Source organism: Peromyscus leucopus, chromosome X, assembly GCF_004664715.2.
Source record: "Peromyscus leucopus breed LL Stock chromosome X, UCI_PerLeu_2.1, whole genome shotgun sequence".
Classification (NCBI taxonomy): domain Eukaryota; kingdom Metazoa; phylum Chordata; class Mammalia; order Rodentia; family Cricetidae; genus Peromyscus; species Peromyscus leucopus.
Genome location: NC_051083.1, coordinates 33,951,709 through 33,968,703, shown reverse-complemented (window position 1 = coordinate 33,968,703; position 16,995 = coordinate 33,951,709). Strand labels below are relative to the sequence as shown.

At 38.2% G+C, this 16,995-nt stretch overlaps 1 protein-coding gene across 1 annotated transcript in view; it reads left to right on the top strand.

The window, feature by feature from the left end:
• Positions 1-16,995, top strand: part of Map3k15 (mitogen-activated protein kinase kinase kinase 15) — a 128,680-nt gene that overhangs the window by 29,040 nt on the left and 82,645 nt on the right. The window contains exons 4-6 of the mRNA XM_028873253.2: positions 11,209-11,402; positions 14,430-14,598; positions 16,714-16,820. Coding sequence (XP_028729086.2) covers positions 11,209-11,402; positions 14,430-14,598; positions 16,714-16,820 — 470 coding nt within the window. The remainder of the gene's footprint in view (positions 1-11,208; positions 11,403-14,429; positions 14,599-16,713; positions 16,821-16,995) is intronic.

Sequence of the window (16,995 nt, the reverse complement as noted above, 5' to 3'; positions counted from 1 at the left end):
CAGAAATGTTTGTTTCAGAAGTCTAGATAAATAGATTCTGTTCTTGTGCCTTTAATCTGCCTCCATGTTACAGAGGCCTGGGATTATTTAATTGTGATATTTATAAATATTTTTGATGTCTTTTGTTTTGCTGTAGTGTCTCATACCATTGCCCAGACTAACCTGAAATTTATTAATGTGGTCCCAATTCACAGCATTCTTCCTGCTTCAGCCTCCTGGGTGCTGGGATTATGGAAGTGAACCACCATATCTGGCTTAATTATGTCTTTTAAATGAAAATGATAAGAAAATGTAGATGTGTATGTACATATGTTTATGGTAGGGAGGAATTGTATTCTTTTTTTTCTGTGACGTTTTTGATTCTTTCCATTTATCTGTGGATTCAGGTTACCATTTGGTGTCTTGTCTTTATTCCAATACAACTTTATTCCCACCTGTATGTATTTTGTTCTTGTTGTCAAATACATTATATTTCTGCATTTGATTTTTAAATCAGTTAAGAGAAGAAATTAAGCCATCACACAACATTTTATTTTTACATTGCTAAAGATCACACAGTAGGCAAACAGTCTACCACGGAACAATTTCCTTAGTCTTTGGTTCTTTGAGACTTGGTAGAGCCAAGGAGCTCAACCTGGCCTTGAACTTGTTAGGTATCCCAGAATAGCCTTGAATGTACAGTCCTCCTGCTTCTGCTTCTTAAGTGCTAAGGTTATCGGTGTGTGCCAATACCTATAAATGCATTTTCTAGCCCTTCCTAGCACATTGAATGTCATCCCAACACCTTCATGGTTTCTCATAAAAAGTCAGATATTATCTTACTGGAATTCCTTTATCCATGTCATTTTTTCTTGTTCCTTTCAAGATTTCCTCTTTTGTCTTTATAAGGATTTGTATGTATATATGCAAATATGTGTGCAGGTGTAAGTGCATATGGAGGTTAGAGGAGGATGCAAGGATGCCTTATTATTACTCCCTGCCTTATGTCTTTGAAAATGGCTCTATCACTAAGCCTGGAGCTGGGCTAGCAGCCAGTGATCTTCCTGTCTGCCCCTAACAGCACTGGCTTTACAGGTATGTAGCCATGCCTGACTTTTTATGTGGGTGCTGGGTCTAAACTCAGCTCCTCATGTTCGAATAGCAAGGGCTTTTATCCACTGAGCCATCTTTCCAACCTGATCTTTCAAGATTCAGGGTATTGTGTGCCTGAGTTTAGACCTCTGTCTTCAGACTGCTTGAAATTCATTTAGGAAATTTTCAACAATTATTTCTTTGAACTTTTTTCTGTTTCTTTATCCCTTGGGGACTCTATTATATGTTGTATATGCTGGTTCATTTAATGTTATCTCACATTTGATTAACACTCTGTACATAGTTCTCATCCCTTTTACTCTGTTCTTCAGGTGGCATTAATGAGATATCACTCTATCTTGAGGTCTGCTTACTTGGACCTCCTCCAGTGAAGTTTTCATTTTGGTGATTGAATTTTCCCACTTCAGAATACTCATTTGGTTCTTTTTATTGTTTTACAATAACTTCTGTTTATAGATACTCTCTATTTGAGACATTATTATCATGCCTTCCCTTTTTGGCTTTGCTTAATTCTGCTTTACACTTTTAACATTTATTTATTTATTTGATTGTTTGTTTTGTATGTATGGGTGTGCATGTTGTAGCAACTGTGGTGAGGTCAGAGGACAGCTTGAAGAGTGGGTTCTCTCCTTCCACCCTGAAGGTCCCAGGATTGAATTCAGGTAGTCAGTGCTTTGAGGAGGCAGCTTTACCCACTGCACCATCTGGCTGGCCCTGGTTGTTTATTTTTAATTAACATACAAAATATGTTTCATTATGGTATTTTTAGACGTGATTTGTCTTTGTCAATCCTCCTGCTCCCATTTTCTCCTCTCTGCTTCCTGCTTTCTACCCTTTCACGGTTTCCCTTAGTTCTTTTAACATTTAAAATAGCTGTTTAAAAGTCATTGTCTTCTAAGTTCAATATTTAGGTCCTTTCAAAGGCAGATAATGCTGCCTTTTCTTTTCCCTGTATTATGATTTACCCTGTCCTATTTCTTCGTGTATTTTTTTGTGTTTTGCTAAAAAAAAGTGGACATTTTAAGGTAGTTTATTGTTGCATTAGTGTCTATTGATCCCACACACACACCTCTGAACCTGCTGTTTTTGTAACTTGCATATTAGTTTGTGGCTTCGTTGAACTACAGTGAAGTCTATGTCTCTGCATTGTGCCACTCTCAATGTGGCTCCTTGAAGGGTATAGCCTTGGGCAGGGGCACTTATTTTTAATCTCTCCCTGAATGACTGTTGCAGCTGAGCTCTTGAACAATCTTGTCCTTTGTTGTCTCTGTCATGTTTCTGATGAATCTTGCTGTGTGGGTGTTGCATCCAGTTGTTAGTCTTCCTAGTTGGTCTAGAATATTTTTATGTTTTTAGTTGAAATAGAATTACATTACTTCCCTCCTCTAGCAAACCGTTATCCCTCAAACCCCTCCAATGCCCCCCACTATCAAATTGATAGCTTCTTTTACTTTGATTATATTTGTGTTTTATATATATATGAACAAATATATATATATATGAATACAACCTGCTGAGTCTCTTTTTGTTTGTGTATGTATCATTTCAAGGCTGACCACTTTGCATTAGACTACCAAAAAGGGAGCTCATCCTGGGAGAAGCTAATTCTCCTATTTGTCAATAGTTGCCTGTAGTTCTTTATCTAAGGATGGGACTCCAGGAAAGTTTCCCCCTTCCACATTAACATGTCCATTAATAATGCTATTGTTCCAGTCATTTTTATGCAGCCATTCCTAGGAGAGAATGTTTCACAGCACACTTCCTGACACTCTGGCTCTTACAATCATTTACTCCCCTTCCTTGGTGTTCCCTAAGCTTTACATGTAGGATCTATACTTTTTTGTTTGCTTGATTGCTTTTTTTAAAGAGAGAGGGAGAGGGAGAGAATGATAATATATGTGTGGAGTAATTGTTATTGTCCTTTTGAAAGTATGAGGGCAACTTTGTGGAAATCTCACTGGCCCTTGCTTGTGTTTTGATGATTCCTTGAAGCATAACATGTTTCACAGTATGAAATAATTACATGTGGGCCCTTTTTATACTAGTGGTCTTCAAGTCCAGTTCTTTTTTATTTTAATAAATTTATTTCAAATATATTTTAAAATCATAAATGTGGCTTATAATCCAAAGCTGAAACATGTATTCTTCAGAGTCTGACAAGCAATTCCACACCATACTTTCAAACCCATTTTCTTTGCTGGTTTTGAGATTTCTGAGGTTTAGTTTTAAAATGGCACTGTTCTAAATGTACATGACTCTTGTACACTTGTTGATAAAGTTTTCTGAAAACTGTCCATCAAATGTAAAGAATGGCTTCCACCCAAAGATTAGCAGTGTGGGAAAAACATCTATGACGAATTCAGTTCTGTCAGAACCAGTGTTGTTCTCTAGAATACAAGAGAACATAGATCAAGTTAAATTATGCTTGCAGACTTTGGCCTCCATCCTACTTAATCATTATGCAAGGTTGTCATTGAGATTTACTGGGCAAAGAAAACCCCAGGTGCACTGGAGAGAGGAGCAGGTTACTATTGAGGGAAGGGGTGCCTTGTAACTTCTCCCAAATGTTTATTTTAAATAAAAAGCTAAAGGATACATTTCTTAAATGCTTTGGGTACTATACAGCTGACTAATCATCACACAAATAAGGAAATAAAAGCTGTCTCTAAGGACATTTTCCATCTTTAAGATGACCATTTTTTGGTTTTTGACTGCCTAATTCATTATTTAAATTTTTATATTCTGTACTTCAATATTGTAAGATTTATTTCTCAAATGATCTTAACAACACAGACCAGATACCAGACCATTACTCTCAAGTCACACTGTTTACTATAATGAATAAATGAAATTGACAGAAAACTGAGGAGGTTTCCCTTTGCTCTGCAGGGGAGCAAACTTTCAACATGTCAACAATCCAGAGTCTCGGACTCTGTCTCAAAATGAGAATACTTGCACTCAGTAAGTCAATATATTATTCTTAAAATTGAAGTTTGTCACTAAGAAAGACTAACTATCTCTGCCTACCACAAACAACTAAAACAGCTCTACTCACTCCTTCTACTCCCCACAGAAAGAGAAGTAGCAGGAACTGAAGTCTTTACATCTAAAATCTTAGCTCCTAAGACACTGCCACTACCTGTTTGAACTGGTCTGTGTTCTCCATTCTTCAAAGTGCCCCCATTTATAAATTTATTTTCATACACATGTGCATGCACACAAACAGATTCACTCTCTAGTAAATCACTTTTTTATGCTTGTTGATAAACTATGAGGTATTTAAACTAGGTATGTACAGGGTTTTATAGGTACTTTGTAAACATCAGAATCACTTGGGTCCTTTTGTCCAAAATCCTGAAATCAAATTATACAACCAGGGACCACTACTTTCCCAGACGCTGTTCACAAGCTGTACACTGATCAAGGGCAGAGAAAAAGTCCTCATAACTGATGTTTAGATAAGAAGGCAAAGATACGATCTCAGTCAATCTGTCTTGCCAGGGAAGAAAGCCTAATATGCTGTTCACAGGAATAAAGTTCAACACTAAATCAGGATCAGGGAAACCATGTGAACTAAGTAAGCTGTCTAGCAGATCTACATCCAAATCTGCAGGTCTCCTCAGCTGCTGGGATACTAATTGCTACTAATTGGCAAAAGTCCTGGGCAACTCTCATGATAGTTGGCTTTTCCATCTTCTGGGGACAGCACCTTCACTGCCAAAAGGCAATTTAAAATTTGATCGTCGTCGTCGTTGTCGTCGTCGTCACTGTTTGCAAACTCTAGTATTTGGAACAATCTAGGCCCAAAGGTTCCTTCTGTTCTTTTAAAATTTAAACATCAATCTGGAATTATTTATCATGCATTTACTACCATTTTCCTCTGCCCTCAGTCACAAGTCCAGCTCTTGAAGTCTGTTCTGACTTGCTCTCTGAAAAACTTAAAGTGGATCTGCCTTTCATTCATTGCTGTTGGAGTGCTGTGAGGCTCCTCTTAGCTGCCTGCCACCAAGTTCTGTGTTTCTTAACATTGTCCATAGACTTGAAATTTCACATGTTGCATTACACATAAAGTCAGCTCCTTATTGAGAAGCTGTCCTTATAGCCACTTCTTCCTCAGGAACTATACTATACTGATGTTCTGGAGCAGGCAATGGAGGCAGTTACTTTTGCGGGGCTAATGCTGTTCCTATCAGTGATGCACGAGGTAAGGTGGTAGTTTGTATCTCCTGGCATGGAATCTTCACCTTCTGAATAAGCAGGGATAAAAACAATCAGAACATAGTATTTGTCTTTTTTTTTCTTCTTTGCTTAGGATAGAGCTTCTGCCCTAAAAAAGGCGGGAAGGTGCTTGAAGGAAAAAGGGGAAGCTCTGTTCCTTTTGATCATACTTGATAGGAATAGAGCACCTACAACACCAGGACATAGTGTCATCCTAGACCCAGAGCTGGGGAGAATCTCATCTTCTTGGTGACACTATGAATAAAATTTCTATCACTTGAACAGATTATGGCTTAGATGCTCCAGAATTTTGCTTTTCTTATCACTATTTAGTGAGGCTTCTTGAATGGTATTTTTCCATTTGTTACATGTCATTACAACCTTTTACAGAAACTTTAAATGGTTTTCAACCAGGAATTTAATCAGTTACGGTGATTTTTTCTGGAGGTAGGCTCTAAGGTGCTTGTGAACAAATACCCTTAAAATATACTATAATTCTTCAAAGGTTTTACCTTCTATACCTCACCAATACACTTGGAGTTTTTCTCCTTCAGCCTGAAATTGAAAGGCCTTTACCATAACCACCAGTTTCAGTTTAAAAAACATTGCAACTTTGAATATGCAAATGGCTTTAATTTTCTTTAGCAACATGGATTTTCTGGCATGGTTGAGGAAAAACTGTCTTTAACACACCGAAACTTTAGTTTGCTTAGCAATTTAGTCTCTGAGAACTCCAAAGTATTCAAGAGAGGGAAGGAAGGGTCTTTCATTCCCCGGGTGCAGGCAATTCCTGATGATAGTGAAGTTGTTATGTGCCACCCTTCTGCAGTCATTATCCACACACATGAACTTTTGCCCCTTCTATTTGTAATATTGGCACTTTAGTTTTGAGGGGTTCAATGTCAGCCAGTAGCTAGTACCCTCAGGGATGGTTTCCAGTTGCTGTTTCACAGCAGGGTAATTATTTTCAGAGAAACTTATTTTCATGGTTAATGGAGCATCTGAAGACTTAGTCTGAGACAAGCTAGACCTGTTACTTGTTTTTGTATGGCCTCTGAGCTAAGGATTCTTAAAAATATTTTATTTTATTTTATTTTATATGTAAGAGTATTTGCCTATATGTATGTGGCATGTCTGATGCCCATGGAGGCCAGAAGAGGATGTTGGATCTCCTAGAATTGGAGTTACAGATGGTTATGAACTGCCATGGGTGCTGGGAACTGAGCCCGGGTCCTCTTTAAGAACAGTCAGTGCTCCTAATCACTGATTCATCTCTCCAGACCAAAGGATGGTTTAAAAATTTCTTTTAATATTTGGAAATAATTAATTCATGACATGAACAAATAAGAAATTTGAATTTGTGTTTATACATAAAATTGTACTGGCTCATAGCCCCTGCTCCTGTTTGTGGATGGTATCCTGTCAGCTTCCACATTCCCATAGCTGAGTACAGTAATTGGAACAGATACTCGGTGTAGATGTATCCAACTGTCTTACTAAATAAGAAACACAGAACCAATGTAAAAGAGAAAGCCAAGAGGTCAGAGCTCAGAGCTAAAATCTTACCCTTCCTCCTGCGGTGCTCCTAGCTCTCCGAAAGAGACCTACTTCCTGTGTGTATGTCTTTACATAGTCTTTCTGTTCTGCCTTCTCATTGATTGTAAACCCAAACATGTGACTGCCTCGTCACTGCCTGTAAGTACAGCCCCCCAGGTCTTAAAGGCATATGTCTCCAATGCTGGCTGTATCCCTGAACACACAGAGATCTATGGGATTAAAGGCGTGTGCCACCACCGCCACACTCTTGCTATGGCTCTAATAGCTCTGACCCCCGGGCAACTTTATTTATTAACATACAATCAAAATCACATTTCAGTACAATTAGAATACCACCACAACTCGGAGTTCTGCAAAGCCAAAAATACCGATCCTCTAGTCCCCAAGATAAAGCTCACCTAGTTTAAAATGTGTTTTAGTGAGATAGTATTAGTAATTGTTTTTAACAGACTATTTTAAGATTCAAAATGTGGCATGACAGGGCCCAACAAGGTGCAAAAAGAGAATTTCAGAGGAATTATATTTTAAATTAAAATAGAAAAAAGAATATGACCTATACTTTCATCAAGCAGATTTTATTAAGAAGGAAAACTTCTGGGGGCTGGAGAGATGGCTCAGAGGTTAAGAGCACCAACTGCTCTCCCAGAGGTCCTGAGTTCAATTCCCAGCAACCACATGGTGGCTCACAACCATCTGTAATGAGATCTGGTGCCCTCTTCTGTATACATAATAAATAAATAAATCTTAAAAAAAAAAAAGAAGGAAAACTTCTAACCTGTAAAATTTCCCACATTTTCTGCTTGATCTGAGATCATGATATTGTGACAATTTTCTCTATAATTAATCCATTTAGTTTTAATTTAAAAGTCTTGTCCCTTATTTGATGCCCTACTGGGACATAGTATACTTTAAAAGTTATTTTGTGTGATATATGCATGTTTATGTAGGTATATGCATATGTGCATGCAGATGAATACCAGATGTTGATGTCAGTTCTTTTCCTCAATTACTCTTCTCATTTTTAAGACAGCTTCTCATTGAACCTGGAGACCATCTATTTACCTAGGCTAGCTGTCCAGTCAGCTTTAGGGATCTGCCTATCCATGCCTTTCAGGACTGAGATTATAGACAAGCCCCAGGTCTGGCTTTGGGTGTTGTGGATCCCAACTGAGGTCCTGATGCATGTGCAGCAGGCACTGTACTGAATGAACCATCTCCCCAAGCCCACAAAAGTATTTTCTGATGTTTCATCTTCACCATGTCCAACTTCCTGGATACCTCTATTACTTTAGTTTAAAAATTGGAAAAAGTCAGATGAATGGTTCCTCGTGCCATATACATTCTTTCAAAATTCAAGTTGAGCTATGGGAATTTAAGTTTTAATTTTTTTCAGGGACTGGGTATCCATGTGTCTTAGGTTAGCCTTAAACTTCCTGTAGCGCTGAGGATGACCTTGAACTTCTGATCCCCCCCCCCCCCCGCCTCTAACTCCAAAATGCTAAGATTACAGGCATAGGCCACCAAACGTAATTAATAGGCTGTTGGCAAAGAAGGTCTAAATTTTTAAGCTAGTTTTTTTTCTGAAAGTTTAAACAAAAGATTGAGTACATGAAGGGCCTATGGAACATGCCGGTAATATCAGGAGTTGGGAAGTGGAAGCAGGAAAATGAGGGTCAGGAGTTCAAGGTCATCTTGAGCTACACAGTAGGTTTGAGACCCGAATGGGCTTCATGAAATTTAGTCTCAAATTAATTATGTTCACCTTGGTGACAGTCAGTCTGATTTGAAGCTGGGACAATGGTCTAAATGTAATCAGACTAACCTAGAAAACACTGAGACTGTTTCCTTTCTAGATATTTCTAGCAGAACCTGGAATAGCATTAGCTTATTGAGCAGCCCTACTTAGTCTTAGTTCCTGTTGGATTTGCATTCAAATAAACCTCCAGCATTTTCTTTCCCCCCTGCTTAATGTCACATAGGTGTGTGTGTGTGTGTGTGTGTGTGTGTGTGTGTGTACATATATAAATCATGTTTCTCCTCCCAGATCTCCCCTCCTTCCTCCTCACTCAACTTCATGTTTTTTCTTTCTCTCTTTCTAAAAAAAAAATCCAAACAAAAATCAATAAAACAAAATGTCAAAACAAGAGGGGCTGGAGAGCTAAGCTCAGCAGCTGAAAGTACTGGATACTCTTGCGGAGGACCCAGGTTCAATTCTCAGCACCCACATGACAGCTCACAACTGTGTGTGACTCCAGTTCCAGGGCTCTGACACCCTCACACAGACATACATGCAGGCAAAATACCAATGCACACAAAATAAAAATAAATTACATATTTAAAAAAAAACCCAAAACAAAATGAAGCAAGAAAACCACAAAACAGCACATGGAGTTCATTTTGTTGTGGCCAATTACTCCTGGACATTGGCCTGCCATGGAGTGTGGTTGATATACCCAGTGATGCACTGCTAAAGAAAATTAGCCTGGATGGTGGTGGCTCACACCTTTAATCCCAGCACTTGGGAGGCAGAGCCAGGCGGATCTCTGTGAGTTCGAGGCCAGCCTGGGCTACCAAGTGAGTTCCAGGAAAAGGCGCAAAGCTACACAGAGAAACCCTGTCTCGAAAAATCAAAAAACAAAAAACAAACAAAAAGGAAGTTAGCTAGTTGGTTAGGGGTGTTACTTTGTGTTCAGAACCCTCTCAATGCTTGGATACCCTGTCTGTCTTGAACCTCTGTGGGTCCTATGCATGATGCCACAGTTTCTGTAAGTTCATATGTGTATCAGTTCTGTTGTGTCTGGAAGTCACTGTTTCTTGGAGATATCTACCACCTCTGGCTCTTGTAATCTTTCTGCCTCCTCTTCTGTATACCTAAGCCTTAAGGGGAGGAGTTTGATAGAGACACCCATTTAGGACTGGGTACTCCAAAGTCTCTCACATTCTGTACATTGTCCAGTTGTGGGTCTCTGTGGTAGTCCCCATCTGCTATAAAAAGTATCTTCTCTGATGAGGGTTGGGTGATACATTTATCTATGGGCATTGCAGTATGTCATTAGGAGTCATTTTATTGCTATGTTTCTTTAGCAGAATAACATTAGTAGGTTTTTCCCTAGGTCCATGACCAATCTAATCTCAAGTTGTTGGCCACTTTAACAGTGTCAGGTGTTGGCTCCCTATCATGGAGTGAGACTTAAATCCAATCAAAAAGTGATTGGTTACTCCAGTAACATTTATGACACCATTACACCAGTATATCTTGCAGGCTGGTCACATTGTAGGTTGCAATTGTTTCTAGTTTGGTGGCACTGGTGGTTACTTTACTCCTCTGCTACCATGCAGAGTAACTTCCAGCAGCATAAATGCTTGTCAGAAAGTATGAAGTTTCTAGTTGGTTATCAGCTTGACTTCTCCATGTTTGATGACATAAGTAAGTGTTGTCTTGAGCAACATGGCCTTACTATCAGGTTGTGGAAAGCAACCAATATCCTTGGTAATCTCCTGTGATGTTTGGGGTGGTCCATGGGAGCCCTTTGTCCAACAATTCAGTAAACTCTTCCTGACACAACCTCCAGTATTTTCAAAAGACTGTTTTCCAGAGTCAGGCTACTGGTCTCCATCCTATTTAATCATATATGTATGCCAAGTTTATTTGCATGCTTATATATTTATAGTTATAAAGAAGGTTGACTATAAGGATGTCATATAAAGAATGTATTTTTAGCCTTCCGTGTGCTAAAAATTGAATACAGAGTTTACACCCTTTAGAGGTAATGCTTATGCTTTTCAAAGGATCAGGATTTAGTCAACTGTAATTATTCTATAGAACAAAAGATGTTGCTTTACATGAGTGTTGCTTACTGTTGGGAAAATTTCAACAGATTTTTTTCATAAAATCTTTGAAAGTAGTCATATTTATTAACGTGTGCTTCTTGCAAAACCATTTTTATTCACGAAAGTTAATAGCACCTGTATTAAATCATCAAATAATGTGGATTTTTATTTACACTATAAACTAATATGCCACTTGATAATCCTTGGTTATCAAGGGGTCCAAGTTCCTTGTGGTTTGGAGGACAGGCAATGAACTTACATAGTTTCTAAAACTTAAAACTCTTTAGCATTTTGCCAGTGAAATTCAGAGGCATACACAGATGGTAGTGATTTTGAAATTGACTGGCTTTCTGTTTTGAGCCTAATAGGTTTGAAATGATAATCACACAAAGTGTTGTTCATATTGTGCATCTTCTCCTTCCCTGTCCTTTCAGGTCTGTCTGTTCAGGGCCAGAGATGTGCTTCTATATCACTTGCTTTCTGAAATACTTTTTGTTTCTTTTTTTCCAGGCATCTAGTGGAAATTATTATTTCATCCCTTACACTGTGACTCCGTGTGCTGATTATTTTTGCTGCGAGAGTGATGCCCAAAGACGAGCCTCAGAGTATATGCAGCCCAACTGGGACACCATCCTGGGCCCACTGTGTATGCCTCTGGTGGACAGGTTCACTAGCCTCCTTAAGGACATCCGTGTGACCTCATGGTAATTTCCATCAGCCACTAAAAATCCTGGTAGTCTTGCAGAAATTTTCCCTTCACTTTCAGGGAGGTGGTATACTTGGAAGTGACCAGGATGTCCAGAGAATAGGGATCACTGGCCACCCACTTAGTCATTTTGGAATCCATCATTACCCACTTAGTGTCTCACTAAGCTGAGTTCCTGAGATGAAGCGAGAAGAGAAAAGAGCATGGTCATAACTGGGCCTGGGGCTAGTCATGGTTCCCTATGTGACACTGATATGTAACTCCTCTTCCTTATGTTCTTTCTCCTTTATAAAACAGGCAAGTTAACTCTGTGACTGCTTTTAATGATCTCTTTCAACTCTAAGATTCTGTGTTTTCAGATAGTTTCTGAACATAATTTTATACTCTTAGTTATTCAGGTTCTCAAAATGCCAGAGCAAGGTCATTCTGACCTTAAGTTCTTGTCATAAGCATGCATTGAGTCAAGCTTCAGCCAACCTGACCTCAGGATGTCCTGTGACATGTTATCTGTAGATTTACGTCATGGGGCTACAGTGTCCACTCAGAGGCAGACAGGTTTGAGTATGAATTCTGGCTTAGGTGATTGCTCGGCTGGTTAGCCTTGGAAAAGTCACTTCCCCTCTTTGAGCCTTAGTGCTAAATAAACTGTACCTTCAGTGTTGTTAGTTGAAAAGTTAAGGGCAGGAAATGATTCTTAACCAGAGGATCCCTGTTGTTTTGCTCACAGCCAATTTAAAGGATTTATTCCTGTAAGTTGTGTCATAAGAAGGATTTGTTCTTCCAAAACAAATGAAAATCCAAAGGACTGGCAGAACTGACTTGTAATGAAATGTCAAGGACCTCATGTCATACTTTGGCTCAGATCATGGCACCCTGAACCATGGAGGGTTACTGTTAAAGTACTGGCATGAAAGTCACACTTGTTAATAGCCTTCTCACCTTTTCTGTCCTATTGCCTTTTCTTGGGATGCACACTTTAGTGGGAAAGAAGTCTAGAAACCCATATGGCAGCAACAGAAAACAAGTAAGGGTTTCTCTGACACCTTCATAGCTATTGTCTTACTTGAAAGGAAAAATTTTAGTGAAGTTTAGAGAGAAACCTCTCCTAATAGCATATTTTTAGGTCTAACAAAGAGGTATATAGCTTGAATCTGACAGAGGGATCAGATGTCTTTGTAAGAAATAGATTCAAGTTTGTTTCCTCATTCAATAAATTCATGTATTAGGAGGAAAACAAGCTTTAGGGGAATTTGTTTTAATTTCCAAAGGCTCAAAAAACTCTGTCCTATGACTGGTGTCTGTTGATTGTTAATGCGAGGGTTAATGGTGCTTATGTTTGAAAACCTCTATAACATGGTTGGCAGGTAAGTTTTTAGCCCAAGTACCAACTCTGGCAGGTTTATTATCTCTATCTTGAGTCTTAAGCTAGAAAGCACTTAGAAATCATTTCCAAGTCTACAATGATTAGCAACATCCTTCTTCATTACTAGATGCAGAAATGGCTACATACTTACTACATATCTGATATCCCCAACATGCCAGGCATAATTTCATTTGCATAAAAGTTACTGTTCATATTATGTTTTCTTTTTAAAGTGATTTTCAGTTACACTTGAAAACAAGACTAAGGTATAACTTTTTACTTGTCAGTCCAAACTAATAACACCTTAATAGCTTTGATGCCTTTATAACCTGCTGAATGGGCAATGGATGCCACCCAACTTAATGACTCATTCAGTTAACAGTTTTAAACACTGGCAGAATCTAGTAATTTTCTCATCATTAGTGTAATGGAAGTTGACAAATAAGGAAATAAAGAATGGAAGAAGTGCACTGGTATTTTTATATCAGAACCATTTCTGTAGGCTATCACTCTATTCTTTAAATGTTAATTGAGGTCTTATTAGGAGCATCGGACCAGGCTATGTACTGTGTGCACATTTATGTGCCATCACTTTATAATTATTCAGGCTAAGTAATATTTGTTCTCATTTTATCTGTGTTCCTTTTCTTTCTCTAAAGTTGATTTACTCTTTACTAAGTAAGAAGCTTAAATTTATTCTTTACAATTATATAATTTCAATGGGATAATAGCATTACCACTTGGTAATGCCCAGGCTCTATTTAAAATTACTTGGAAAATGGACAAGATACTTAATAAGTCTATGGTCATCATAGTAAGTTGGGTTCTATACCACTAGATGAGAATGTTTTTCAAGTTTTAAATGAAGTACCACATATTAATATTGGCTGTACGAGAGGCTATGATAACATTTCAGGATAGATTTACACTGCTTTAATGTAAACAAAAAGAGAGTATGTAAAAACTCACAAGATGCTCACAAGAGAGAAATTTTTTTATTTTATATTGGAAAATATTTTTGCAGAAAAATATAACAAGGAAAGCTAAGAGTGGAAGGTACAGTTGTCTTTGTCTGTAATCTTCCTGGTATGGCCTTTTTGTACCCCTTGTTGGATTGCTCTTGGACACACCAGTAGTTTCCATCCTCCTTCACCTGGAAACAGCTTCATGACTACTAACTGGGAACACTTAGTAGATGAAAATGTTTTTAAAATGAATTTGCCTAGGTTTTATGTCTTTTGGAGTATTGTTTGGCTTTTGATAATTTGTTGATAGTGGGGGGAAATTAAATAATCATGTAAACTTGCTTTATGCCGTGTGTGTGTGTGTGTGTGTGTGTGTGTGTGTGTGTGGTGTGTGTGTGTGTACATGTGTGTGTACATATCTATAATTCTTGGGGAGTTGCATTGAAAATTATCTAGACTATCAGAAAGTTAAGCTTTGAAGATAACTTTTAAGATTGTAATAAGCTGAATTTTATTATCACCTACTAGTTTATTGCTTCAGTATGCAAAAAAGGTAGATATTATCATGTTTACTGACTTAGGAAGACTCAGGGATGGCCAAGGTCCATGGTATGTTATTGAGAACCATGCTCATTTGAGCACTCAAGAGAGTCTTTGATGCATGTATATAATCAGGGGATTTTGTTTTCTTCTCTAGTGCTTATTACAAAGAAACCTTGTTAAATGACATCCGGAAAGCCAGAGAAAAATACCAGGGTGATGAACTGGCAAAAGAGTTGACTCGGATCAAATTCCGCATGGATAATATTGAGGTTCTGACATCGGACATTATCATTAACTTACTTCTGTCCTACCGTGATATCCAGGTATGAGGTGTACTTAGGTGAGGCTAGCATATGCTTGACTTTTCTTTGTCATAAGGAATTTCTCATACAAAGTATGCTTACTTACATCAAGAGTGTGATGAAGAAGCTGCTCTATCTAAATAGGTATGTGACCTGGTGATGGGCTATTGTAGATTATTTAGAGGTAGTTTTGTCATATCAGAGCTGGAGTAAGCACTCCAACAAGGGCCCTCATTGTGCTTAAAATAGGAAACTAAGAATTTAATGTTTTACATGTATTTTATTCTAGGTAATGCTCCAAGCCTTTTGTAAATCCTGATTGATTAGTCCTCTGAACCCCATGGTTTAGGTTTGCTCTTATTTATATTTTACAAATGAAGAGATTTGAGGCACAGAGAAATGAAGTAACCTGCTCAGATTCACAGAGCATGGTAAAGTTAAGATTCAGAGGCTGACTAGCTCCGTTGCCCTTGTTTTCATTTCTTCAGCATTTCCTTTATGCCTTTGTCACGTCTTTCTCTCTTTACCACCCCTCCTCAGTGAGAGTAGTAGTAGCTGACCTATGTTAAGGAACTAGGGAAGCAGATTCTAATATAGGCATCAGAAGTTACTGGAAAATTTTGAGACCCAGGTTACAAGGTGTGGAACCCTGGGGGGAAAACTGAGTATTTCTCTTCAATATTGAACTGGTTTTAAGGGTATCTTGCATCTCTTCCTTCTGGAGGCACAAAGGATAATATGCTTTACTTGTAGAATACTACAAAGCTGCACTAGAGGTTGTTGATCACAATTGTGTAAATCTGAATGATGGAGAGAGACATCCATTTATGGTTTGGACCAAGAACAGAGTCAGCTACTAAGGATCCTGTGGCCTGAGTGACAAACAAATACAGCTACCTGCTTTTAATAACAGGTGGTATTATGCAACAAGAAAATGTGATTGACTTTTCTTGAAGTATTTCTTTTTGATTTTGGTTTTGTTGTTGTTGTTACTTGGAGACAGGGTCTTATGTAGCCCATTGAGTCTTGAACTTGCCATGTAGCTGAAGATGACTTTGAACTCCCAATGCTCCTGCTTTTGCTTCCCCAATGCAGTGATTATAGGTGTGTGCCACCACACCTCTGCTCTTGAAATGTTTTTTTTTTTTTGTTTTGTTTTGTTTTTTTAGTTTTTGACTTGCTTCTACCCTCCCCTTCCTGAATGCCTTCAGTTCTTAATTTTTCATTGGTAGAACTCTTTAGCCCAAAGAAGAGCTGGAAGTTTCCTGGGATATATTGTCTTCTCTTTTCTGAGGCAGTAGCATCAAAGTCTAAAGCCAAGTGTCAGATTCTGTGGGAAGATCCCTGTTGACTTGCTGGTAGTGAATTGGCTAATACCAGTAATTTTAAGCCTGACTAAATGGGTTTTTGTTGGTGGCACTGCTAAAATGGAACCTAGTGGAGACATACATGGTAGCAATTTAAACCCTAGGGTAATGTATGCAGCATTTGGAATAGTAGTTCTCAGCTTGTTGGTATTTTGCATTGTCTGCAGAGACATTCTACCTGTCAAAACTGATTGTGTAAGGCAGGGGTACTAGTGGCTTCTAGTAGGGATGCAGCTATCCATCCAACAATACATGGACAGCATCCTGGAGCAGAGATATAAGTCTAGAATATCAACAGTGCTGCAGCTGAGAAATTCTTAGACTAATTTGATTGATTTGGGCAAAATAGGAAGCAGTAAGATGTTTTCTCCATTTGTATTGTAAAGTGACTAAGTTTTTTTATGTGTATTTATCCAACTCATTTTAACAAAGTTCTGCTGCTGGTATTAATCCTCCCACACTCAACACATAACATCTTTTTCCTTGTTGCTAGGCTCACTTGTGCTTTTGTTTTTGGATTTAACAAAATTTTTATTGATCCTTGTGTGTGTGCCCTCTGGTAGCAGGAATTCCTCTTCTGTCTCATTTATCTTCTTTTTTGATATTTTTCTCTGTATTTGTCAAGGCTACCATTAATTCCACTAACTACTATCTGCAAGGAAAGGTTTATCTTTAAATTTGGAGTCTGTCTTATGTTTATAACTATGGAGAAAAATCTATGAAGAACTGTTTCCTCTTTCTCACAGTCTTGAGACATTTTTGCCAACAGGACTATGATGCAATGGTCAAGCTGGTAGAAACACTGAAGATGCTGCCTACATGTGATTTGGCTGATCAGCACAACATTAAATTCCACTATGCATTTGCACTGAATAGGTAAGAATGATTAAGTGTAGGGTTTGTGAACATGTGACCTGTTATAGTCTTCTGTTGTCTTTTCAGTATTCATCAGATATGATCCAAGTCATATGCTAACTGCCAAAGGTATGAAAATACACAAGGTACTTTGCCTTTGGAACATATATTCTATGAGATCAGACGTGTAAAAAAA